The 23,530-nt window shown below is 61.4% G+C and overlaps 4 protein-coding genes across 11 annotated transcripts; 1 reads left to right on the top strand and 3 right to left on the bottom strand.

Annotated features, from left to right (window-relative positions):
• Positions 1-2,573: 2,573 nt before the first annotated feature.
• Positions 2,574-3,920, bottom strand: COX6B2 (cytochrome c oxidase subunit 6B2). 2 transcript variants are annotated; one of them, XM_021095007.2, is made up of 4 exons: positions 3,663-3,920; positions 3,433-3,574; positions 2,854-2,954; positions 2,574-2,745 (listed from the first exon to the last, which is right to left on the bottom strand). In XM_021095007.2, exons 2-4 carry the CDS (start codon positions 3,542-3,544, stop codon positions 2,692-2,694), a joined length of 267 nt encoding a protein of 88 aa, XP_020950666.1. In that variant the 5' UTR covers positions 3,545-3,574; positions 3,663-3,920; the 3' UTR covers positions 2,574-2,691. The 2 variants fall into 2 exon arrangements, with proteins under 2 accessions (XP_020950666.1, XP_084818302.1); XM_084962176.1 differs by having other exon boundaries at positions 3,433-3,749.
• GARIN5B (golgi associated RAB2 interactor family member 5B) lies at positions 3,886-12,580 on the bottom strand. 4 transcript variants are annotated; one of them, XM_084962157.1, is made up of 12 exons: positions 12,379-12,580; positions 11,763-11,917; positions 11,437-11,591; positions 11,083-11,341; positions 10,507-10,531; positions 10,255-10,319; positions 10,075-10,178; positions 9,926-9,978; positions 9,753-9,835; positions 7,683-9,427; positions 4,181-4,271; positions 3,886-4,090 (listed from the first exon to the last, which is right to left on the bottom strand). In XM_084962157.1, the coding sequence occupies exons 1-11, from the start codon at positions 12,452-12,454 to the stop codon at positions 4,244-4,246; spliced, it is 2,748 nt and encodes a 915-aa protein (XP_084818283.1). In that variant the 5' UTR covers positions 12,455-12,580; the 3' UTR covers positions 3,886-4,090; positions 4,181-4,243. The 4 variants fall into 4 exon arrangements, with proteins under 4 accessions (XP_084818283.1, XP_084818282.1, XP_084818284.1 ...); XM_084962156.1 differs by lacking the exon at positions 12,379-12,580 and having other exon boundaries at positions 11,763-12,252; XM_084962158.1 differs by lacking the exon at positions 12,379-12,580 and having other exon boundaries at positions 11,816-12,111.
• Positions 12,581-13,354: 774 nt separating this feature from the next.
• IL11 (interleukin 11) lies at positions 13,355-17,226 on the bottom strand. 2 transcript variants are annotated; one of them, XM_021095008.2, is made up of 5 exons: positions 16,888-17,226; positions 15,492-15,664; positions 15,227-15,313; positions 14,940-15,101; positions 13,355-13,976 (listed from the first exon to the last, which is right to left on the bottom strand). In XM_021095008.2, exons 1-5 carry the CDS (start codon positions 17,165-17,167, stop codon positions 13,806-13,808), a joined length of 873 nt encoding a protein of 290 aa, XP_020950667.2. In that variant the 5' UTR covers positions 17,168-17,226; the 3' UTR covers positions 13,355-13,805. The 2 variants fall into 2 exon arrangements, with proteins under 2 accessions (XP_020950667.2, XP_084818287.1); XM_084962161.1 differs by lacking the exon at positions 16,888-17,226 and adding an exon at positions 16,150-16,741.
• On the top strand, positions 15,637-22,931 carry TMEM190 (transmembrane protein 190). 3 transcript variants are annotated; one of them, XM_084962174.1, is made up of 6 exons: positions 15,637-15,743; positions 17,172-20,793; positions 21,651-21,686; positions 22,262-22,387; positions 22,473-22,557; positions 22,649-22,931. In XM_084962174.1, exons 5-6 carry the CDS (start codon positions 22,478-22,480, stop codon positions 22,887-22,889), a joined length of 321 nt encoding a protein of 106 aa, XP_084818300.1. In that variant the 5' UTR covers positions 15,637-15,743; positions 17,172-20,793; positions 21,651-21,686; positions 22,262-22,387; positions 22,473-22,477; the 3' UTR covers positions 22,890-22,931. The 3 variants fall into 3 exon arrangements, with proteins under 3 accessions (XP_084818300.1, XP_084818301.1, XP_020950676.1); XM_084962175.1 differs by lacking the exons at positions 15,637-15,743; positions 21,651-21,686 and having other exon boundaries at positions 17,112-19,151; positions 19,236-19,538; positions 21,974-22,387; XM_021095017.2 differs by lacking the exons at positions 15,637-15,743; positions 17,172-20,793 and adding an exon at positions 21,445-21,567.
• Positions 22,932-23,530: the final 599 nt, after the last annotated feature.

Genomic DNA, 23,530 nt, shown 5'->3' on the forward strand with positions numbered 1-23,530 from the left:
AGCCTGGGAACCTCCATATGCCGTGGGAGCGGCCCAAAAAATAGCAAAAAGACAAAAAAAAAAAGGTAAGTCCGGGGCTGATGGGATGCGGCTGCAAGAGAGGGAGGAGGGAGATGGGGAGGCAGCGGGGAGGCAGTGGGATGCAGGTTGGGAGAGGGCTCAGTTTCCTCTGTCAGGTCATTGGGGCTGACATTGGCTGTAGGATGCAGGTGGGCAAAGCTGGTGCCCGAGCAGTGGCAGAGGTATTCAGAGCCAAGTTCGGGGCCTGAGAGTGTTGTTGGTCCAGCCAGCTGGAGGCGAGGTGGGTCTGGCCCTGCTCTGTGCTCAGGCGTCTATAGGGCAGTGGGGCCCCAAAGGGAGGCCAGGAATATAAGAATGTCCCAGGGTGTTCCCATCATGGCTTAGTGACTAGTATATCCATGAGGACTGGCCTCGCTCAGTGGGTTAAGGATCCAACATTGCTGAGAGCTATGGTGTAGGTCACAGGTGTATTCGGATCCCACGTTGCTGTGGCTGTGGTGTAGGCTGGCAGCTGTAGCTCCAGTTTCCACCCCTAGCCTGGGAACTTCCATGTGCTGTGGGTATGGCTCTAAAAGCCTACCCCCCCCTCCAAAAAAAGTCCCAGAAGTGGTTGCGGGATGGTGGCAGGGACCCTGGTCACCGAGGGAAAGCAGGGGGAGGGCTGGCAGGAGCTGCAGGGTGGATGCGCTGTGGGTGCTGGCGTCTGGAGAGGTCCAGGGGCTGGCTGTGGCCACCCTGTGCTCAGATGCTACCTGCGTGACCTCACCAAGGGCTCAGACAGCCACCAGCACCATTCTGTGACTCAGAGGTGCCTTGCCCGAGACAACTGCTTCCCTCTTTCCTACAGCAGCGCCACCTCGGTGCAGGCCGCTAGTCTGCAGGTCGGAGGAGGTTGCATGACCAGCTCTGCCCCCCTGCAGCTTCCAGCTGCCTGTTTGGCTGAGTCCACGCCCTGTACCCTCACTTGCTCCTCTGCCTCTTGGGCTGTGATCTGAGCCAGGGAGCCCAGGGCCAAGGTTTCGGGTGGAGCCATCCCGGGAGGTGGCGCATGTAGAGTGTGCCCCGAGTCGGATGTCGAGGGCCACGTAGAGGCTGAGGGCGTGGATGGAGCTCCTCCCATCATCCCACCTCTCCTGATCAGGGGGGCTTTGTACCATCTCTGTTGACAGCTGGGGAAACTGAGGTGATGCAGGTCATGAGGCTTGTCCAGGGCCATCCAAGTCATCATATAATTAGTAATAGCCACCTTGGAACCCTGGGGTCAAATGGAACCTATTCGATCACTTCAGGCCAGGCAGACTCTGGGGATCCAGCCCTTCCCAGGAGGCCAACAGCTTCAGGCAGAAACAGCTGAATTCAGTCCTTCCTTCCACCTCCATGCCATCCCCCTGCCATCTAGGGCAGGAAGAGGCTAGAACCCCCAGCCTCTGAACTCAGTCATGGGTCACTCCTCAACCTGGTGGAGGGGGGAGGGGGCTGGAGAAGTGACATTTCAAGAGGCTTTTGAGGAGTTCCTGTTGTGGCGCAGTGGTTAACAAATCTCAACCATGAGGTTGCAGGTTCCAACCCTGGCCTTGCTCAGTGGGTGAAGGATCCAGCATTGCCCTGAGCTGTGGTGTAGGTTGTAGGCGAGGCTTGGATCCCACATTGCTGTGGCTCTGGCATAGGCTGGCGGCTACAGCTCCGATTTGACCCCTAGCCTGGGAACCTCCATATGCCGCGGGAAGCGGCTCTAGAAAAGACAAAAAAAAAAGGCTTTTGAATCAGGATGAATCTCAGCATTGTTGTCCCCTAGCCTGGCGGAGGACAGGTCCAGGGCCCGAATGGGGGAGGAGTAAAGAATGACTTAGACTGGAACTCAGAGCATCCTGAGGGAGCTCCCAGTTGGGAAGGGAGCTCACAGGTGGTGGGAGAAACTGAGGTGACATGTGTTTGATCAGAGAAGGCCGTGCCTGGCTGTGGACAGGGTGCTGAGTAGCTCCGGGGGACCCATGCAGAGCACCCTGTTGGGAGCAGCTCACATGGTGGGGGTATACTGGGAGGGAAGTAAAGACAGGCAGGGGTAGGGGAGCGAAGGAACGGTGGAGAGCCAGAGGCGTCAGGAGCAGAGGAGGGAGTGATGGCGTCAGTGCTGGGTGGGATACAAAAAGACCTCTTGGGAACTTGGGATGGACGGGGTAGGGCAGGAAGCCCAGGAGCAGACCCCTGGAGGTGGTCCAGGAGGGCAAGAGAATCCTCAGGGAGGAGGTGGAGGAAGGACTTGGCTGAAGGTAGGTGTGGGGATAGAGAAGAAAGTGCACCCTGAAGCCATCCTCGTGGGCATGTGTTGGGGCTCAAGAGAGCCAAGGGGGACCCTGCAGAGAAGAGGCTGCCGCCTGCTGTGGGTGGGGAGGGGCGGGAGGGTCTCGCTCTCCTCCCTTGCTCCCGGCCCTGAAGGAGCGTAGTCCTCCCTCATCCCTCCCGCGCTCAGAACCAGTAGTGTGGGCTGCTGAGCACAGACAGGGAGGACCTCCTGACGCCCCCACGCCTCACTGACCAGACATGAAGAAACATCAACAATAACACAGCTTTATTTATGGCTTAGAGATGGACGGGAGGGGGTTTGGGGTGGCGGGGCCCCTTTGGGGGCAGTCACTGGGACTGATCTCTCGGAGAGCCGCGCTCGGGCCGTCAGATTTTGCCAGCGAAAGTCCCGTCCATGATCTGCTGGTTCCAGCGCTGCACCTGCGGCGAGCGGGCGGGAGGGAGGTGGGGAGGGGGCTCTGGCGCGGCTCACCTGGCCCAACCCCCCTTCGCCCGGCCCGTCCGTGTGTTGCCCCTCTGTCAGCTCACCCAGCTTATGGGGCACAGCGAGTGGAACACGCGGAAATAATACTCGCAGGGCTGTGTACTCTTCCCGCGGAGGTTCATGCTCTTGACGCAGCGATGGTAGTCTGCGGGCGAGGGCGGGCAAGTGGGCGGGGGGCTAGCACGCCCGCACCCCTGCGGACCTGGCCGCGCCCTCTAGGGAAGGCCCCGCCCCTCTTGCCACGCCCCCAGAAATGTCCCGGCCTCAGCCCCGCCTCCTCCCGCAAGACCCCGCCCATTCTCCGCCCTTCCAGGACTTCGTCACGCCTCCAGGATAGGCCCCGCCCCCTCCATGATCTGGTCCTACCCTTACCTGGAAGCTCTCCGCTCCTCCCTCGCCTGGCCCTCCCCGACTCGGGACATCCCCCCGCCCCTTTTATACAAGGCTCCGCCCCTACCTGGGAGGCCCTGCCCTTTCCACCAAGGCCGGCCCCACCTCCCACCCCAACGGTCTCCGACCCCGCTGCGAGTCCTGGACCCTCTCCCCATCCTCAGGAGGGGCGCGCCATCCTGCTTCCCATCGTCTCTCACCTGCTGCCCCTGACTTGGCCCACGGGGTCTTACCCAGGAAGTTCTGGTAGCAGTTACGGGTCTGATTCTGGTTGGGGAAGCGCGGGTCGAATGGTGGCGTTGGCCATTTCCCTTTGGAGGACTTCTGGAAATCAATACCCAACATCCACGAAGGCGGCGTCTCCTGCTGGAAGGGCTAGGGTTCCGGGGAACTTAGGGGGAAACCCCCGCTCCTGACCGCAACCCCAAAACCCAGGCCCAGTCCCCACCCGTCCTGCCCTCACCAGGCCGATATCAGCAGGTCACTGGTTCAGCTGTGCTTGTGGTTCCGCCCAGGGTGCCCCTCGCTTCTGACTCTCGGGACCCCAGCCAATGGGGCAGCTGCGCTGCAGGGAATGTTCTAGGACGCGAGGCGGAGTCGGCGTGCCCCCTACCCGCCACCCCGCCTCCAGCCCAAGACCCCTCTCGGGGTCGGCGCGCGCGCACACACAGGCACCCAGGCGCAGCTGCGGCCGAATCTCAGACTCACTTTTAATCTCTGCGAAGCTGGTCCACCCAGCGGGCCCTCCTCCGCCCCGCGCCCCGCCCCCCGCCCCCCGCCCCCCACGTATGTAAAGGTATACAAAGCTCTGGTCTCTACCGGAGAGGGAGCGTGCCCGCCCGGCCTTTTCAGCACCCCGCTTCTAACAGTAGAAGTGCACAGCACCCGGGCCTGTGAGGAAGAGGAAAGAGCTAGGGTGGCGTCCGGGCTCCTGGGCTCTGGCGCCAGGTCTAAGGCGGGCCTGCAAGGTTCAGGGGCTACCTGGCCACGCGGGGGGCTTCCTCTGGACCCTTTAGCCACCGAGGTCGAGTCCCTGGAATCCCGCTATTGAGGCCTCTGGGAAGGGTGCAAGCTGGAGAGAGAAAGACTTTATGGGGGACAGGCCGGGAGAGAGTCGGGAGTGAACAGCAAGTGCATGCTGATGGCGGGCTGCCCCAGGGCCCCCCAAGCCTGGACTGGAACCCGAGTCCCCATCAGTGTCCCTCCTGGGCTTCTTTCCTTCCTGCCTCCTTAACATCAGACCTGACTCTGGATCCTTCACACCAACATCCAAAGGCACCACTCACTACCTCTCTCCTCCAAGGAAGCCCTCTCCCGTGCCCATGCCCTGTATCAGCTTCTTCTCCACGTCCCTCTCCCCTTCCAGTGAATTACTTGGAAAGAGCCGCTCTCCTCCTCCTCTCGTATTCCCCTCTGTACACACATATGTATGTTCATGAGTAGTGGGAAACCACACACCCCATAAAATGCACCATGGTAACAATCTTAAAAGTGTACAATTCAGGAGTTCCCGTCGTGGTGCAGTGGTTAATGAATCCGACAAGGAACCATGAAGTTGCAGGTTCCATCCCTAGCCTTGCTCAGTGGGTTACAGTGGGTTAAGGATCCGGCATTGCCATGAGCAGTGGTGGATCCCACGTTGCTGTGGCTCTGGCATAGGCCGGTGGCTACAGCTCCGATTAGACCCCTAGCCTGGGAACCTCCATATGCCACTGGAGCCGCCCCAGAAATGGCAAAAAAAAGACCAAAAAAAAAAAAAGTGTACAATTCAGTGGCATTAATTACATTCAGAGTGTTGTGCAACCACCCCCACTACCTACTTCCCAGAAGATTTTCATCATCTGAAAAGGAAACCCCACATCCTTTAAGCAGTCATTCTCCATTCCTCCCATCCCTTCCAGCTCCCCGCAGTCACCCGTCTGCTTCCTGTCTCCAGGTTTGCCTCTTCTGGGCATTTCAGGCACACAAAATCGCATGCTATGTGGTCTTTTGTGTCTGGCTTCTTTGACTCAGCCTCATCTTTTCAAGAGTTGCTCCATGGGGGGAGTTCCCATCGTGGCTTAGAGGTTAACGAACCCGACTAGCATCCATGAGGACATGGGGGTTAGATCCCTGGCCTCACTCAGTGGGTTAAAGATCTGGCGTTGCCATGAGCTGTGGTGCAGGTCACAGACGCGGCTCGGATCTGGCGCTGCCGTGGCTGTGGCGTCGGCTGGCAGCCGTAGCTCCGATTTGACCCCTAGCCTGGGAACCTCCATATGCCACGGGTGCGGCCCTAAAAAGACCAAAAAAAAAAAAAAAAGTTGCTGCCTGGTGATCCCCCACTGCCTGTGCTTGCTTAAGCCTCCCCCATTCAGGTTTTCATCGCCGAAGGTCCCCTCCTTGCTGCTAAGTCCAGAGGTCCTGTCTTGTCCTGTCTTCCTTCACTTGATTGCAACATTTGACATGGCTGCTCCCACAATTTTCCTCATTCTTTTCTTTGCTGGGTGTTTAGGGTGTTCCAGGCTCTCACTGTTCCATGCCCACCCTCCCTGACTGTGGTTCCCCTTTCCCTAAACACCCCTAACCCTGTCTCCACCTTCACTTACTCGCTGGTGACCTCCAGTCTCATAATTTGCAGCAAATGTCTACGTGCAAGTGATTTCCCCAGATCATTCCAGACTCATGTGTCTGGCTGCCCACCCCACAACTTCATCTGCCGTCTCAAAAATCAAGATCTGTAGAACAGAAAACTTTTTTTTTTTTTAAAGGCTGCAAACATGGCATATGGAGGTTCCCAGGCTAGGGGTCAAATTGGAGCTACAGCTGCCAGCCACAGTCACAGCCACAGCCACGCCAGATCCGAGTCGCATCTGCAACCTACACCACAGCTCACATGGCAATGCTGGATCCTTAACCCACTGATTGAGGCCAGGGATCGAACTTGTGTCCTCATGGATACTAGTCAGATTTGTTTCTACTGAGCCAGGACAGGAACTCAGAAAACAGAATTCTTTTTTTTTTTTTTTTTTTTTTTTTGTCTTTTTGTCTTTTTAGGGCCGAACCACAGCATATGGAGGTTCCCAGGCTAGGGGTCGAATCAGAGCTGTAGCTGCTGGCCTACACCACAGCCACAGCCATGCAGGATCCGAGCCACATCTTCGACCTACACCACAGCTCATGGCAACGCCGGGTCCCTAACCCACTGAGTGAGGCCAGGGATTGAACCTGCGTCCTCATAGATGCTAGTTAGATTTATTAACCACTGAGCCACGACAGGAGGAGAATTCTTTTTTTTTTTTTTTTCTTTTTGCCTTTTCTAGGGCCGCTCCCTCGGCATATGGAGATTCCAAGGCTAGGAGTCTAATTGGAGCTGTAGCCACCAGCCTATGCCAGAGCCACAGCAATGCCAGATCAGAGCCGCATCTGTGACCTACACCAGCTCATGGCAATGCCAGATCCTTAACCCACTGAGGCAGGCCAGGGATCGAACCTGCAACCTCATGGTTCCTAGTCAGATTCGTTAACCACCGCGCCACGACGGGAACTCCTGGAGGAGAATTCTTCATCCTCTCCAGACACCTACTCCACTCACAGCCTCCTTGACGGCTGCATCTTCCCATTGTCTCAGATCCCAAACCATGAGGTCGTCTTCCGTGCCCTGCCAACAATCCCAACCCCTCAGCTGCACCATCAGAGTGTCTCCAGAACCCCACCACTTCTCATCACCTCCATCTGCACCCCCTCTTGTCCAAGCCACCGTCATCCTCTGCCTGAGTCGTTGCAGCGGCCTCTTTGCTCTCCTCCTGGCACCCACCCTTCCCCTCTACCTCCTCTCCACACCTCAGCCAGAGAGAGCCTTTTCTTAATATCCATCAGTTCCAGCTGTTCTGCTCAAAAGCCTCCAGCTCACTCAGCATCAAGCCCAAAGGACCTAGGATGGCCTTCAAGGCCCCGCGTGATGGTACCACCCTGCCTCACAACTCCTCTGCCTGCAGTTCCTACTCCGGGACTTCCTGGAGCTCCCTCTTAGTCCAGCACATCCTGCACACCCCTGCCTCAGGGCCTTCGCAGTGGCTGTTCTGAAGGGAATGAATTTCCCCAGGGGTCCACGTGGCTTCCTCCCTCTCCTCCTTCAGATCTTTACACACGTGACACCAGCTCCCTGAGGCCCTCCTGGACCATCCAGTCCAACACTGGCAGCCGCCTGACCCACTCCTAATCCCCACTACCTTGCCGTTTGCCTTGAGCACTATCACCTTCTGAGGTCCAACGTAACTACTGTGGGTTTTATTTTCCGAGTTCGCAATTTCAGCCCTACTGATATTTTGGGGGAGGGGGGTCATCCTTTGCTGTGGGGCACCATCCTGTACGTTGTGGGATGTTGAGTAGCATCCCTGGGCTCTACCCAAAAGAGGCCAGGAGCACCCCCTCCCCAACTTGCTCAATGCCACGTCCCGACTGCATAGAATGATGCCTCGCACGTAGCTGTCACCCCAAATACCTGGTTGAAGGAGCGAAGACTCCCAGTTCCTCCTTTATCTTCTCCACCTTGGAAACTGTGTCCTTCATGCTCTCAATTTCCAAGAGCGTGGGCAAGAGGACCTCCAAGGACGACCCCGTTGTAGCCACGGGGTGCTGGTCCAGCGACCTCTTGGGCTCTTGAGATCCTCTCTTGGTTTGCTGGGAGACCCTGGCCTCCATCTTTGAGATGGGGGTTAGCGAGCCAGGCGACTCTGGGACCTCCTCCCACCTCGTTGAGGGCAGAGGGATGGGAGTCAGGGAGGCCACGTTCATCTTTGGGCTGCTGGCGGCCCGCTTGGAGTGGGGGCGCCCTTTGGAAGGCCCCTTGGGGTCTTGAGGCAGCTCCTCCACCTCCCCCCAGGGGCGCGTGGTCCTCTTCACCCAGACCCCTGACGGTGGCTGCTCCCTGGCCATCGCTGGGGGCTCCTCTGGCAAGGACCCCTTGGTGGGACTGAGGGGCACCGTGCCCGTCGTTGGCATGGCAGACCCCTGGGGGGTTGAGAGCCAGGAGGGCAGACTGACCAGAGCCGGCTTCATGGAGGGCTCCTTGGAGCTGGCAATGATCATGAGCTTGGCAAGGGTGAGCCCTTCCACGGAGAAGGGCCTGCTGTGCTCCTGCAGGGCTTCCTCAATGGTCAGCTCCTGGGTCTTGACCCATTTTGTCTGCTGTGCCACCTCCTTGGATTTGAAGCCGGGCATGTCCAGAGCGATCTCCTCCTTCATCCTGTGCACCTTGTCCTCCAGCTTGCCCTTGCCCTTCAAGCCATCCACCATGATGACCCGGCTTTTGCTGACCAGGACGTCCTCTGACTCCTTCTCGGTGGTGCCAAAGGGCAGCTCCAGGGATGTTTTCTGAGTCCTCACCTCTGCCATGTTTGTCTCCTGGGTGCCCACCAACACCACCGGCTCTGGCTTCCCATCAGGCTTGCTTTGCTCAAGCACACCCTCTCCACGACTCCCCATGGGCAGCACGCCAACATTGGCAGGGCCCAAGATCATCTGGTGTTGGATGGGTGAGATCAGAGCCTTCTGAGATACGGTAGGTAGGAACACAGATTTCCTGTTTGGGGCAGGAGGGGACATGGCCTTTGGGGGAATAGCAGGTGCATGTGGGACCTTCTTAGCTGGGGCCTTGTGGGGAGCAGCTGTCACATGTGGGGCCTTCCGAGATGGGGCAACTACGGCTGGGGCCTTGTGGGGAGCCGCTGGTACCCGTGGGAGCTTCTGAGATGGAGCGGGCACAGTTGGGGCCTTGTGGGGAGCAGCTGATGCACGCGGGGCCTTCCGAGACAGGGCAGGTACGGCTGGGGCCTCCTGGGGAGCTTTCCGGGGTGTAGCAGGTACAGCTGAGACCTTATGGGACTGATCAAGGATGAATGGAGCCTTAGAAGAGGCAGCAGGGACAGCCGGGGGCTTCTGGGAGGGTGGCGGCCACAGCCTGTGCGCAGGGTCCAGAGGCCTGGCCTCTCTGCTGCACTTGGGGAAGGAGGACTGGGGGGCCGAGCAGTGGAAGTCAGGAGGGTAGGTGGCCGGGCCCAAGGAGGAAGTGGACAAGGTGCTGGACTCGGGGTCCATCAGGTCTTCCATCTCCTGTTGCCACAGGTACATGTCTAAGTGATCGCAGGAGCCTAACAGGGGTGTTTCAGGGCCGACCCCCGAGATGCAGCGAGAAGGGGTCTCAAGTAAACCTGCCAGGCATGTGGCTGCCTCAGAATCAGAGCAACCCTGTACATGTGTGGAGGGGAGGGGAAGGGTGAGCAGGGCCAGTGGAGATGCCAGCGCCAGCCCCCAGCCCTCCTTCTTGAGACCAGGGGTCCAGCCCCCAGCCCCTCCCCCCTCAGGCCCAGGGGTCCAGCCCCCAGCCCCCCCTCCCTCGGACCCAGGGGTCCATCTCCCAGCCCCTCCTCCCTCAGACCCAGGGGTCCATCCCCCAGCCCCTCCTCCCTCGGACCCAGGATCCATCCCCCAGCCCCCCCTCCCTCGGACCCAGGGGTCCAGCCCCCCGCCCCTCCCCCTCAGATTTAAGAACGGGCCCCAGCCCTCATCGTACAGCTGCCTTGTGAGAGGGCTCTGAGTGGTTGGCCGTGTTGGAAATGATGCTGAAGATGGTCCGAATGGTGATGCTGGGCTTCTCTGGGTGAGGAGAAAGCCATCTGAGGCCTCAGTGGAAGGGCCAGAATTCGGAGGTCCATTCACCCAGGCAGAGGGAGGGGATATGCTTACCAGAACCTTGGGTTTGGGTCTGAGGTCTGTCAAGGCAGACGTCTGTTTGGGACCTGCAGGAGCAATTCGGTGTCACTTGTCATCTACTCCGGGGCCCCTGCCCCTTCCCCTCTCACCCCGTGCTGCGCGGCGCCAAGGCTCCAAGCTACTTCTTTTCCGTGGATTTCTTCTTTGGGTCCGCATGCTCCAGCTGTGACCAGACAAGAGGCACGGAGTCGCCCACGGCCTGAGACTTGAACTGGCGCCTGAGGGTCTGGCAGTGGGAGGGGGCCAGTCAGGCGGTGCACCCCTTTGGCCCCCACCCCACCCAGACACCCGGGCCAGCTCACCTTGGCCTTCCTCTGTCTCTGAGCTGTCAGCATCTTGTAAGGAAAGGTGGGCTTGACGAGCAGGACTGGAAAGAGGGGGAGGCCTCAGGTCAGGACCCTGACGGAAGAGACGTGGGGAGAGGGCCAGAGGGGGCTCATGGGGGCTCAGCCAGGGGAGGAGGGGAGTGCTCGACAGCTGAAGCTCCATCCACACCTGGTGGAGGAGAAGCTGAGACTCAGGGAAGGGCCAGATGGACGCCCAAGCCTGCTCACCTGAACGCCTGTGGTGGGACTGGTCCTGTGGACATGGAGCAGGGGTGGTCAGGAGGGGGGAGCTCTTCCTTGTTTCCACATCTCAGTAACCTGCCCAGCCTGGGATCCAGCCCCCAGCCCCTCCTCCCTCAGATCCAGAGATCCAGCCCCCAGTCCCTCCTCCCTGGACTCAGGGGTCCAGCCCCCAGCCCCTCCTGGCTCAGATCCAGAGGTCCAGCCCCCAACCCTTCCTTCCTCAGACCAGGAGTCCAGGCCCCCAGTCCCTTCTCCCTCAGATCCCAGAGTCCAGCCCCCAGCCCCTCCTTCCTCAGACCCAGAGATCCACTCCCCAGCCCCCCCTCCCTCAGACCCAGGGGTCCAGCCCCCAGCCCCTCCTCCCTCAGACCCAGGGATCCACTCCCCAACCCCCCCTCCCTCAGACCCAGGGGTCCAGCCCCCAGCCCCTCCTCCCTCAGACCCAGGGGTGCTGGGCCCCAGTCCCATTCCTTGGGCTCCTGTACTCCTGGCCTTTGGTCATGGCTCCCTCTAGAATCTAGAACCATAGCTGTCCCCAGGGGCTGTGGAGTCAGGCCCCACCTGGAGGCGCCAGGTGGAGGCAGGAGGTGCCACATGGGCCAGATTCATGGGAGGTGTGTGTAGGGTCCTGGGGGCCCAGGAGGTGGCGGGCTGCTGGAGCAGATTGATGAGGCGGATCCAGCGGTCGAACAGGAAGCCAATCTCGTTGTCGGGGGCGTCCAGCTCCAGGTAGTAGTAGCGGCCCGTGACCAGGCGCAGCTTCAGGCGCCAGGCAGACAGGTCATGGACATAGAGATGCACCAGGTCCAGCGGGATCATCCTGGCAGAGGCAGGAGACAGAGGCGGTAGAGCGGGGGTGGGGGTGAGGGTGGGGGTGGGGGTGGGCAGGTGGCCGGGTTGGGGGGATGGAGGCACCTGGTGAGGACGAGGTTGGCGCACTCCCTGCCCTCGGGGGGCTGGGCCATCAGCAGGATGTCTGGCAACACCAGGCCTGGCAGAGAGGCGGCCACACCCATGGTGACTCGGTTGGTTCTGTGGTGCACGTATGCTGGGGCCCCTCGATTGGTCACCTGGGGGTCCAGGGAGAGGGGCTGGGACCATGCCTCTTATCCTCCTCGGACCCCCCCTCACCGAACCCCCCCAGCTGCCTGTCCCCACCTGGGCCCCAACCCCCCAGGCAGCCAGAGGGCCTCCCTCCCCTCCTGCCCCTCTCCGCCCCCAGGGCGCAGGGAGCCGGGGACCTGGACAAAGTTACTCTCGAACATGGGCAGCGGGCGCAGGGGCAAGTACTCGCCCTTCTGGAGGGTCTTCTGCAGCTCGCCCAGCGTGGGCACCCACTTCAGGGGGCCCTGGAGCGGCTCCAGACGCTGGATGTCCCGCAGCCGGTTCATGGCGGCTGCAGAAAGGGGAGGTCCCCCAGGGCACAGAGTCAGTTGGGGACCCAGCACCCCGGCGTGTGGGTGCCCCGCCCCCCAGCCACCAGCCCCAGCCCCTTGGGCTTCAGCGGTTCCGGAGGGTGGAGCGTCCCCAGGGCTTGGCCATGGCCCTGCAGGGGTGGTCAGCGCCAGCCTGGGGGAGGAGCCTTTGCCCGAGGGGCTTTGTGACCTCATCGGGCACAGGTGCTGCTCCCCCTGCGGCTCCCCTGGGGCCCCCTCAGGCTCCCTTCTCCCGGAAAGTTTCCTGGAGTCTTGAGGGCTGGGATGGGTGAATCAGAAGGTCCACTCGCTCCAGACTCAAACTGGGGACAACCAGGGCCCTGGGAGGGTCTGTCTGGGGTATTGTAAACAGATCGTTAAGCAAAAGGGTTTCTGACTTTTAGGAGGGGAGGCCTGAATTAAGTCCCAGTTTGCCACTGACCCTTCTCTAGACTCCTCGGGGCCTCCGCTGTCCTCTGGCTAACTTGTCTGTGCTCATGGCAGTGGTTGCTGTACATCGGCCATAAAGAAAGAGACGTGGCATTTGGAACGAGCCAGACCTTTGGCAGAATCACATTCTGTCTCTCCCTAGCTGTGTGACCTTAAATGACCGGTGTTCCCCAGCATCCTCAGTTTCCCTCATCTGTAAAATGGGGGTTATTGGAGGATCAGGTGGTCCTGTAAGTAAACCTCCCCCCCCACTCAGGGCATGGCCCAGAGCAGGCGCCCAGTGAATGGTCATTCTTGTTCCCGTCCGAGGGCTTTTGGGGACAAAGAGCTGATATTCTCTCATTCCAAATACAGTGTTCCTTGTTTTTTTTTAATGTGTCATGCAACATATACGGTCATTGTAAAAACTCCGGAAAATACAGACAAGCACAAATAAAGAAAGTCACCCACAATCCCACCCCCCTTTCTGCCCTGAGGTGGCCATTGTCAACACTTTAGGGTGTTTCCTTCCAGGATTTTCAAATAGTCCATGTATTCATATATGATCACACTGTGGTTTGTAGCCGGCACGGTCTACACCTAAAGCAGCCTCCATAGCAACCCTCTTCACGGCTGGTGTACTCGATCACACGGATACACTGTCGTTTCTATAACCATTCCCCACCGCTGGGCACCTAGGTTGTTTCTGATTTGCTGTAGTAAGAACTGCCATAATGAACAACCTTGAGCGTGCAGCCGTGTTCTGTACTGTTCTGGTACTGTGGGTCACAGGGTAACCTTCTGGAACCTTCCACGAAATATTCATTGAGTGCCTATAAAGTGCTGGCCACCAGAGGAGGCTCAGACCTTGTCCCTCAGAGCTTACTGTCTCTGGGGGACTGACAGGTCCCCCCTCTGCTGCCCTGCTCCCCCAAGGCCCCCCAGGGACCCCAGCATCCAACCCTCAGCCCCAGAGAAATCACTTCTAAGTGGATGTGGAAGACAAATTTAATTCCCCCTTCTCCATCTCACAAAGGTTTCTCACATTTTTGTACAAAAGCCCAGGCCTCCTTCTCCCCTCCCTCCCTACCCTAACACAAAAAGTAATTGTTAATAAATAATATATGCTCCTGCCCAGGCCCAGAGGAGTAGGGGTCTGAGAGACTGTGGCCAGACGTCTTAGAGATTTAGGAATCTGGGACCCCAGTTCCCTTTTCCTCAGGGACCCCCAAGTCTCCCTGCCTCCCACCCACCCCCTTAAATAAATAAGTATAAATAAGGCACAGATGCCCCCTGCCCAGGTCTCCCGGAGGGATCATCTCTCACTAGAGGGAGACAGTTGGGGGGGGGGATATTCTGGCTGCCACAGCCCCCCAGTCCCAAAATAAATAAATAAATAAGAACTGGCTTTGAAGGACGCTGGTGGCTCTGGGTGGAGGGTCACAGCCGAGTCTTCAGCAGCATCAAGCCCCGCACGGCCCAGTCAAGCGTCAGGTTCAGCCCCCCAAGGATGGCGTGGGCTGCCCGGATGCCTCCCCAGGCTGAGGCTGGGGGCGCCAAGGGGGGTGCCGGCGGGTCTGGGGGCGCCTGGGGCAGGGCCAAACGGGACATCTGTTGGGAGAGGACAGAGGGTTAGCAAGAGACCAGGGGTGCAGTCCGGGAAAGGGGTGTTTGGAGCCTATACTGAATCAGCGCTGATGGAAGTTCAGGTTGCCTATTTCCACAGCGTCTCTGGCCTGGGAAGTGGGGTGTCTGGGTACGGAGTTCTTCAGGATATTGAGTTCAGAGCATTGAGACTGGGGCCAAAAGCCTGGGGTTCCAGGGCCAAGGTCAGGGGTCTGGGGGTGAGGTCTGTAGAGTTGGGGCCAAGATCCTGGGGCTAGGAGAGGGCTGGGGGCTGCATGCTCAAGTTTGGGATCTGGCCCAAGATCTCAGGGCTGAGGTCTTAGATGTGGGGTCTCTAGGATCAAGCTCAGGGACTCAGGGGTGAGAGCCGGGGGTCTCAAGTCTGAAATCTCAGTGCTGAGAGCGGGAATTTGAGTTCCAGGGTCTTTGGAGTCAGGCCCAGGAATGGGGGTCTGAGTTCTCACAAGCTCAGGGTCTTGGGGTCCTATGGGCTCACAACCTAGATCTGAGGTCTTGGGGAGTCAGGGCTCAGGGGCTGGGGTCTTCTAGTTTGAGATCTTAGGGTCTAGGTCCTTGAGGTCTGAGGCTTGCAGAGCCTGGATCTCCAGGCCAGCTTTGAGTCAGGGTCCATCGTTTTACGGTCTCTGGTCTTAAAGTGGCAGAATCTCAGGGCCAGGGTCCGGGGGTCTTGGGGTCTGGAGGTTCAGAGGTTCCTGGGCTTAGGGTCTGGAATCCTCCTGTTTTGGGGTGAGGCTTTGCCCTCTCAAATCTTAGGTCTACAGGGCCGGAGTCTCGGAGTCACGAGATCACGGGGTTTCTGAGTCTCAGGGTGAGAGTTTAGTTTCCAAGCAGGATTTTTGGAGTCTGGGGCCACAGGGACACAGGTCTCAGAGTGGGCCTGAGGTCTGGGGTCCTGGGCTCTCAGGTCCCAGAGCTGGGTCATTGTACCAGGAGCTGCAGCCGGCGCAGCAGCCGGTCCAGGCGAGCCTGCAGGGTACCCAGCTCTGGCTCCAGGGTCCGCAGAGAAGGGCCTCCTGCCCGGCGCAGCCACTGCACGTGCCTCAGGTAGGAAAACAGGTCTGCTCGCAGCCGTGTCAGCACTCCGGGGAGCTGGAGGGCAGGCAGGGAGGGTGTCAAGGAACCCCTGGCACACGCCCACCCCAGCACCCAGCTGCCTGCACCCTCTTCACTGCCCAGCTTCCACCTTTGCCTCTGACCCTCTCCCTGGCTCTTACCTGCAGGGCTCCCAGCGCCCCCGCGCTCATGGCCAAGGTGGGGAGGGAATCCAGATTATGATCTCCGTCAGCTGGGAATTTGTCTCTCTGGGGGCCAAAGAAGCTGTGAAAGGGACTCTGCCCAGCTCCGGGGATCCCTCCATCCCCCACCTCATGCCCCAAACTACCCCCCCGCCCCCCTCCCCCACCTCTGCCCCCTTGGTAGCCCCGGAGCTTTCCCCAAGCTTGGTCCCAGCTCCAGTGCATCCCCTTCAGTCTCTCCTACCAGCTGTGCGGCCAGCTGCCGCGTGTCCGCCAGGAGAGAGCGGGTCAGCAGGACGGCGCTGTCCAGCTCAGCCCGAGGGTCTGGGGAGGCCCGCGGGGGGCCAGGAGGCGGCCCCGGGGCAGCAGCTCTGTCTGGCCACAGGCTTAGTGCGACCAGGACCAGGCAACAAACACCTGGGGGCGGAAGAAGGCAGAGGGCTTAGGCCCGACTGGTAGATTTGAGGGAGAAGGGGCTGCGGCACTGGGCTCCCAGGTCCGAGGAGGAGGGGCTGGGCTGGGGTGGGGGGGATCCTGACTCCCAGGGCGGAGCGCCCAGGGCACGTCGCAGGCCCTGGGCGGGTTTCCCTCTCCCTCTCCGGCTCTGGCTGCCCCGCCCGTCGGAGCAGACGCGGCCCGGGGCGGGTAGACGGGCCGGGCGTCTCCCGTCCGCCCCCGGACGCCGGAATCTGGGCCCCGGGGCGGGGCATGAGGGGGGAGACACAGGCCAGAACCTGCCCCCTCCCGGGGCTCAGGAGCCCGAGCCGGACTGAGAGCAAGGGAAGGAGACCGGGACCGGGGCCCGGAGGCCCCGACCCCCTCCCCGGGAGACCCCCGCGTAGGCCTGCCAGAGCGGACCGCGGAAGGCCTGGCCGCAGGGCAGGGGATGCCCTGCAGCACACCTGGGCGGAGAGGGGCAGGGACGTGGGCGCGCCGGGCGCGCGGCGGGCTGAGAGGGATCCCGCGGCGCTCGGCTTGGGGGCTCCAGCCAGCTCGCTCCGCGGCCGCCCATCCCCCAGCTGCCCCGCCCACCCCTCCCGCCAGCCAATCAGCGCCCCCCGGGCCGCCCCGCTCCCGCAGCACACCCCCAGCCCGCCCCCTGGGCCCTCCCCGGCCGCTGTCTGTCCGTCTGTCCGCATCTGTCTGGCTCTCCTGTTTCTGTCTGCACCCGTGCCTCCCTCTCTCTCGCCTCCCGCTGGCTGGAGTCGGTGCTCTGGGCTCGCTCTCACCTCCTTGGGCTCCCTGCCTCAGTTTCCCTCCTGGAGCCTCTCTGTCGGGGGTCCCTGGGTGTCTGAGTCTCTGGGTCCCCCCCGCTGACTCCCTGGGAGTCCCGGGCCCTTTGGGATCGGCCCCCCGCATCTCTCTCTCTGTCTCCCTTTCTTTCTCCCTCGCGCTGCCCTGTTGGTGTCTCCGCGTCTCTGATCCGTCTTTTCATCGCTCCTGCTGCCCGGCCCTTCTCTAGGCCTCCTGCTCTCTCTGAATCTCCTTCCCTCGCCGTCTCTGCCTTCCCATCGCTCCCTCGTTTCTCCTGTGTCTCTCGGTGCGATTCCGCTGTGTCTGTCTGCTCCCCACCCTTCCCGCCGACGGTCCCTCCCTCCTCCTTCCCTGTCCCCCCCCTCCAGGAACTTGAACCAACTTACTGTTCATGTCCCCACAGGGCAAGGGTTCCCCAGGGCAGGGGGCAGGGAGCTGGGGGCCTTTAACCCTTCCCTGTCCGCTGCCGTGGGAGCCCTGGGGGTCAGCTGGGCCTCGGCCTGGGGAGGGGAGGCATGTGCGTGTGAGCAGAGAGGGCCGCGGCAGTGAGGGAGTGTGTACGCCTGGGGGGTTATATAGGGGGCCGGGGCGGGCGGGCGGGGGGCAGGCGGCAGGGGAGGGCGGCCTGACACATCCTGACTCACCCTCCCTGCCTGCCTTTTCCATTCAGACGGAGCCGGCTGCCTCGCAGGGCTCACGCCGCCGCCGCCGCCGCCGCCGCGCTCGGAGGAGGGCACGGAAGGAAAAGTTGGAAAAGTTGAAAAGGGAAAGGGGGGGGTGGTCGGAGAGGGGCTGGTGAGGTCATTGGCGTCCCCTCCCTCCACCTCCTCGGCCGGCCGCCACCGGGGCAGACACATGCAGCTCGAGAGCTGGGGCCTGGCTGCAGGCGGGGGTCCGGCTGGACCAGGACAGGCAGAGAGATGGGGAGAGGTGGCCACGGGGCCACAAGACGCAGGCCTGGGGAGATGGAGAGACTCTCAGGGACAAAGAAAGAGACCTGGAGAGACCGAGACCCAGGCGAATAGACGGAGACACACAGAGAGATGCGGGCACCGGAGAGAGAGGGAGAGTCTGAACACAGAGACAGATAGACACACGCAGAGCTAGAGACAGCCACGGAGACACACTGCAGGAGCAGAGGGAAACAGCCGGCAGGGAGAGAGGGGAGAGGTCCCGGGAGTCAGAGATGGAGAGCAAGATGGATATGGCAGGAGAGATTTGGAGAGACCCCCAAAAGGAAAAGAGAGGCAGGCATGGCAGCAAGAGGGGAGGCAGGTGGCAGAAAACAGAGACAGGGTGACAGAGATGGAGAGGCCCCAAGGAGTGGAGAGCCTCAGAGCGATGGAGATGCTGAGATGACGATGACCAGGAGTCAGTAGTGGGGACAGCGATGGGAGCCCCTCTCCAAGAGACAGGCTGGGACTTGGTAAGAGAGAAGCCAAGGCAGAGACAGAGAGGTACCGAGACACTTGGCAGAGGTGGGACCTCGGGCACACAGCGTCCCCTCCCTGTGCCTCAGTTTCTCGGTCTGCGAAATAGGGATACCCGGGCACACCCCCCCCCATATGCTTGGGGGAGGATAAAGTGAGTTCCCTCCTGTAAAGCATACAGTAAATGTGAACCATTGCTCTTCTCGTCGGTGATTTTTGCTAACACATCTAAGAAGGCAGAGAAAAAGATGCAGACCCTGGGAGAGATGGAGATGGTGAGACACGGAGAGAGCAGCCCGGCAGGGAGCTGAAGCCAGCGCAGGGCACTGAAGCCAGGGCAGGGCAGGAGAGCTCCACACAGAGGTGTGGCGATGCGATACAGAGAGGGGTTGGAGCAGAAGGGGGCCGGTGATGCCAACACAGGCACGCTCAGAGCACCAGGTGTACGGAGCAGAGGTGGCCCCAGGACCCACGGCAGAGAGAAGGACCACTGATAGAGGAACCCAAGTCCCCGGGAGCACCCCACCCCCAGGATAAAGGTGGCAGAGAAGGATGCAGGGGAGTGAGAAGACAAAAGGTGACCAGGACTTCCAAAGGTCTCCTGGCAGCCCCCGCTCCCCCCCCACTCTGGGCCCCTGGGGCTGTGCTGAGCTGGCAGGGGGCTCTGGGCATGAACGGAGGCTGGAGTCATCCCCCTCCCATCCCCCACCACTGGGGGGGGCACAGCTCAGGTCCCCGGGGGAGGTGAGGTCACAGCCCCCCCATGGTGGGACATGACCTCATCGCCTCAGGTAAGAGCTCTCTCTGCCTCTCTCAGTCTGTCATGGTCACCCCTTCCAGGGCCCCCCAGGGGCCCTCCCCAGCCCCGCTCCTGCTGGGACCCAGGCCTCTGACCACTGGGTCCCCGCCCCTCAGGGGGCCTGTTTCCGGCTGAGTCAGCGTGGGGGGCCTGAGGCTGCGTCAGTGAGGGGAGAACTGACGTAGCCCCCCCCCCCCAGACCGGCAGGGCCAGCCAAGGTGACTCAGGCCACCAGCCTGGGGGATGGACTGGCCTGAGGGGATGGGGGACTGGGCCTGGGGCCAGCCTGAGAGCAACAGTAGGGATCTGATGATGGCAGCCCCTTCCACCGCCAGGGAACCCGAAGTGGCAGCCCCAATCCCAAGGCTTCAGCCTAGGAGTCCAAGACCCCAGAGCCTCCTCCATCAGACCCAGGAGTCCAGCTCCTCACCCTCCTCCTCCATCAAATCAGGAAGCCCAGCGCTCAGCCCCCTACTTCCTTAGACCCAGGAATCCAGGCCCCCAGCGCCTCCCCTGTCCCCTCTCAGACCCAGGTGTCAGGTGTCCACAGCCTAAACCCTTATTTCCACAAAGAGAGAGAAGCTGTGGCCATTCTGCAGTTTGGAGAACACCTGAAGGGGAAGGTCAGGCGTTGGGGCCCCTCCCCTGGGCATGTGGGGGTCGCCTTCCCCCAGGGTGGCTGCAGCAGGCGGAGGGAGATGTAGTGGGTGCAAGACAGGAGCGAGGGGCACCACTCAGGACCCTTAGGTCTTGCTCCAGGGGTGGGGACACTTGGGACACTTCCATGGAAAGGAGGGCCAGAAGGAGGGCCGGAGGCAAGGTAAAGAGATGCAGAGGCAGGATAGGGAATCAGAGGAGTGTCAGGAGAGGACAGTGACAAACAGAAATCGAGGCAGGAGGTGGGAGCACAGAGACCAGAGTGAGAAAAGGACAGAGGTGCCGGCGGGGTGGTGGGGGACGGGGTGGGGGATTGAGACCCACAGAGACACAAAGAGTCAAGCTCAGAGCCAAAGACTAGGGGGGACATGGAGCTGAGGCTCTGAAGGGTGGTCACAGACACGGGGTGGGGGGGCAGGTAGGGGGAGACGCCACTGGGATATGACAGGGGGGACTCCAGGGGGCCCTTGCTCATGTGCTGGCCCCTGGGTGAGGTGGAGCTGGCTAGTGTGAGGTCAGCAGGTCCGAGGCTGTGTGTGTCCGTCTGTCTGTCCCTGGGGGGTCCTGTCTGGCCTCTGGGGGGTGACGGGGCAGGCGGGCCGCAGAGGCAGCCCAAACCTGTCATTAGCGGTGAGGGCCCTGACGGCGGGGGGGCCCCCCCCCAGTCCCAAGCCGCGGTCCATGGCCCGGCGGCCCCGCCCCCCACCCCCTCCTTGATCCCTGAGGAATCCCGGGAATTGGGAAGTGGGTCCAGATGATGTTGACACAGGAAACGGTCAGCAGCTGCCTGGCCTCAGCCCCACAACCCCTCTGACCCCCACCCCCGGCCCCCCGCCGAGCCCCCTGTGACCTGTGTCATCTCTGACGAAGGCAGCCCAGGGCCCACTCAGCACCCGCCAGGATGTTTACAGGAGATGGGCAGGACAGAGTCAGCCTCACAAGGTTTCTTGAGAAATGGGGTCTGGACTCCTGGACAGCTGCCCTCAGACTCGTCTCCTGCCCCTTGCTGCCTCAAACCAGGGGTCTGGGCCCCCAGCTCACCTCCTCCCTCAGACCCAGGGGTCCAGGCCCCTAGCCCCTCCTCCCTCAGACCCAGGAGTCTGAGCTCCTAGGCCCTCCACGCTCAGACCTGGGAGTCCCGACCCCTCAAACCCCCGCTTCCCTCTAATCCGAGTGTCCACACCCCCAACTTCCTTTCCCTTAGACTCAGGATCGGGACACAAAGGCACGCTGACCTAGGAGAGCCGAGCCCCCGCCTCACTGGCTGAAAGCAGAACGGAAGTCCAGGGAGAAATGAGGGATCGAGCTGTCAACTCAGCCTCCATGTTGGCCTCCTCCCCCACCATAGGGGGACACCAAACCAGAAGCTTGGGGACCTGCAGTTGGATCCATTTTTCTGTTTTCAGGTGGGAAACTGAGCCTGAGGTATAGATGGGGCTTCCTGCCCATGAGTCACCTCCCCGGCCCCGGGCTCCCAGATCTCTCAGATCTTGCTCTGGCCCGGGCCCCCATCACCCAGTCCCCATCAGTACACCTGGATACCTTTGGGGGCAGGGGACTCCTGAGCAAGTGCTCGGGCCTGTGGCCTGACCCCCATTTTCTCATTGCCCTCCTGGGGCTCCTGGTTGCTAGGGGGACCTCCCTAACAATGGGCTCAATGAGGCCTTCTGGGCCTCGGGGCCCCTGCCCCTGGTTGCTAGGGGGATACCCACTGGCAACCAGGTTTCGGGAGCCTGTGGGGCACCTGGAGCTGCCCCCTCAGGCATCACTTTACTAAGCAGAGGGATTCCCTGGCAAGGTGCGCCCCCTTGGGGTTCCCTGGTCTGCAAGGAGATGTCTCAGACGCCCACCCACTTTCTACTCAAGTCTTTAAGGAGGCTCTTCTAAGGCCTGGGCCCCACCCTGCCCACAAGGCCTCCTCTACCTGGTTGCTAAGGAAGCAAGTCTCTAGCAACCTGGCATGACCCTGCCAGTGTGACCCCTTTCCCCCCCATTACTGAGGGGCTCCGTAGCAACAGAACTTAGACTCTTGGGGGCCAGGCGGGCGGGGCCAGGCTGGTTGCTGGGGTGATGGCCTTCAAGGTCTCTCCCCACAGAAGCCCCAGGAGTCTGGGGAAGCGACATGGTGGGCTCTGGGATCCCAGCTTTGGGCCTTTTCCTGCTGATGCAGGGCTCAGTAGGTGAGGGGGCCTGATGGAGGGGTCGGAGAGCCGAGCAGGGGGCCTCCTCGGCTTCCTCCCAACACCCTCCTTTTCTTTCACAGATGGGAATGGAATCCAGGGATTCTTCTATCCATGGAGTGAGCAGTAGAGGAATCCTGGGTCCCCAGGGAAAGGGAGCCCAGGCTGGACTCTTGGGTCTAAGAGGAGGAGGGGCTGGGGGCCTGGACTTTGGTCTGAGGCTGGAGGGGCTGGGGGCCTGGACCCCTGGGTCCGAGGGAGGAGGGGCTGGGGGCTGGGCTCTGGCCTGAGGCTGGAGGGGCTGGGGGCCTGGACCCCTGGGTCCGAGGGAGGAGGGGCTGGGGGCTGGACTCTGGTCTGAGGCTGGAGGGGCTGGGGGCCTGGACCCCTGGGTCCGAGGGAGGAGGGGCTGGGGGCTGGACTCTGGTCTGAGGCTGGAGGGGCTGGGGGCCTGGACCCCTGGGTCCGAGGGAGGAGGGGCTGGGGGCTGGACTCTGGTCTGGGAGAGGAGAGGCTGGGGTCTTGAACCTCTGGTTCTGAGGGAGGAGGGGCTGGGAGCTGGACTCTGGTCTGAGAGAGGAGGGGCTGGGAGCTGGACCCCAGGTCCTACACAGAGTGAACACTAGGCAGGCAGCCCCAGAGCCTGGTCTTGGGGTCAGACTCTGAGGAAGCTGCCCTCATGGTGGGTCCCCAGGCTGTGAGGGAGACGTGTGGGACAGAGAGAGCTGTGGGGGCCAGGCTGCAATTGAGAACCCCAATCTCTGTCTGCGACTACGATGCTGCTACCGTGATGGGGTCTGCTACCACCAGCGGCCTGATGGTGCGTGCCTGCAGGGGAGCCAGGGCCCCTGGGGTGGGGAGTGGTGGCCAGGACCCTGGGCCTCACACCTCCCTGCTTTGCGCAGAAAACATGCGGAGGAAGCACATGTGGGCACTGGGCTGGACATGCGGAGGCCTTCTCTTCCTGATCTCCAGCATCTGCTTGTTCTGGCGAGTGGGCTCAGGGCTCAGGGGGGGCTCCCCGCCCCGGGGGTCCGGTGCAGGTGGACGGGCATGGCTGAGGGTGTTCGCTCCCTGCCAGGTGGGCCAAGCGACGAGATATGCTGCGGCTGCCACGGTTCCTGAAGGGCAAGTGTGACCTGTCCAGGACGGTCTCTCTGCTGTCCAAAGACCGGGGGACTTCGAGCGACAAGAAGACGCCATCCGTCGGCAGCATGCTTGGCTCCCTGGCCGTGGAGGGGACCCTGGACGCCTCGGGGGGCACCGAAGGGGAGGGGACAGAAGGGGGCGAAGAAACGGAAGGGGGGGAGGAGGAAGATTAGGGGCACCCCTGGCGGGACCCCTCAATACATATATACAGCATGGATGCATCGTGTCTCTTCTGAGAAGCTAAAGCGGGGGGGGTGGGGGTGGTATGAGACCAGGAAGCAGGAAGTGCGTGCGTGCGTGCGTGTGCGTGCCTGGGCTCTTGGGGGAGTCTGGGCTGTGATCCCTGTGAGCTGACGGGCATCTGGACTAAGAGGGGTCCAGTGGCAAGTGGGGGGGATCCAGGCTGAGGACACCTTAGGCAGATGGGGGACCCTGAGCTGATGGGGGTTGCTGAATTGAGTGTAGGTGCTGGGCTGCGGTTATGGGGGCCTGGGCTGAGCGGGTTGGGGTGAGTTGGGGGTGGCCTAGAATGAGAAGGCAGCCGTGCCACTCAACTCTGCTGCCACTGCCTGACAGCCTCTGCTGCCAGCCCTCGGGACCCCGCCGCCCTCTGCCCTCACTTGCCATGCCTCCCACCAAAGCCCTCGCACTCCCCGGTGGGGCGGAAACTTTCTTGGACGTTCATGACAGTTCAAGACACCTCCTGCTCAGCCCCCTTTCCTCCCCCTCTGCTTTCTCAGGGGACAGACCCACACCAAATACCTCCATAGGTATTTTCCCGAATAAATGCCTTGCGTGTCCAACTTGCCCCTCC

The sequence above is a fragment of the Sus scrofa genome, chromosome 6, assembly GCF_054392235.1.
Source record: "Sus scrofa isolate SSC_HxYL_T2T_F1_AM1 chromosome 6, Sscrofa_HxYL_maternal_Yorkshire_Landrace_v2.0, whole genome shotgun sequence".
NCBI classification, from domain to species: Eukaryota; Metazoa; Chordata; class Mammalia; order Artiodactyla; family Suidae; genus Sus; species Sus scrofa.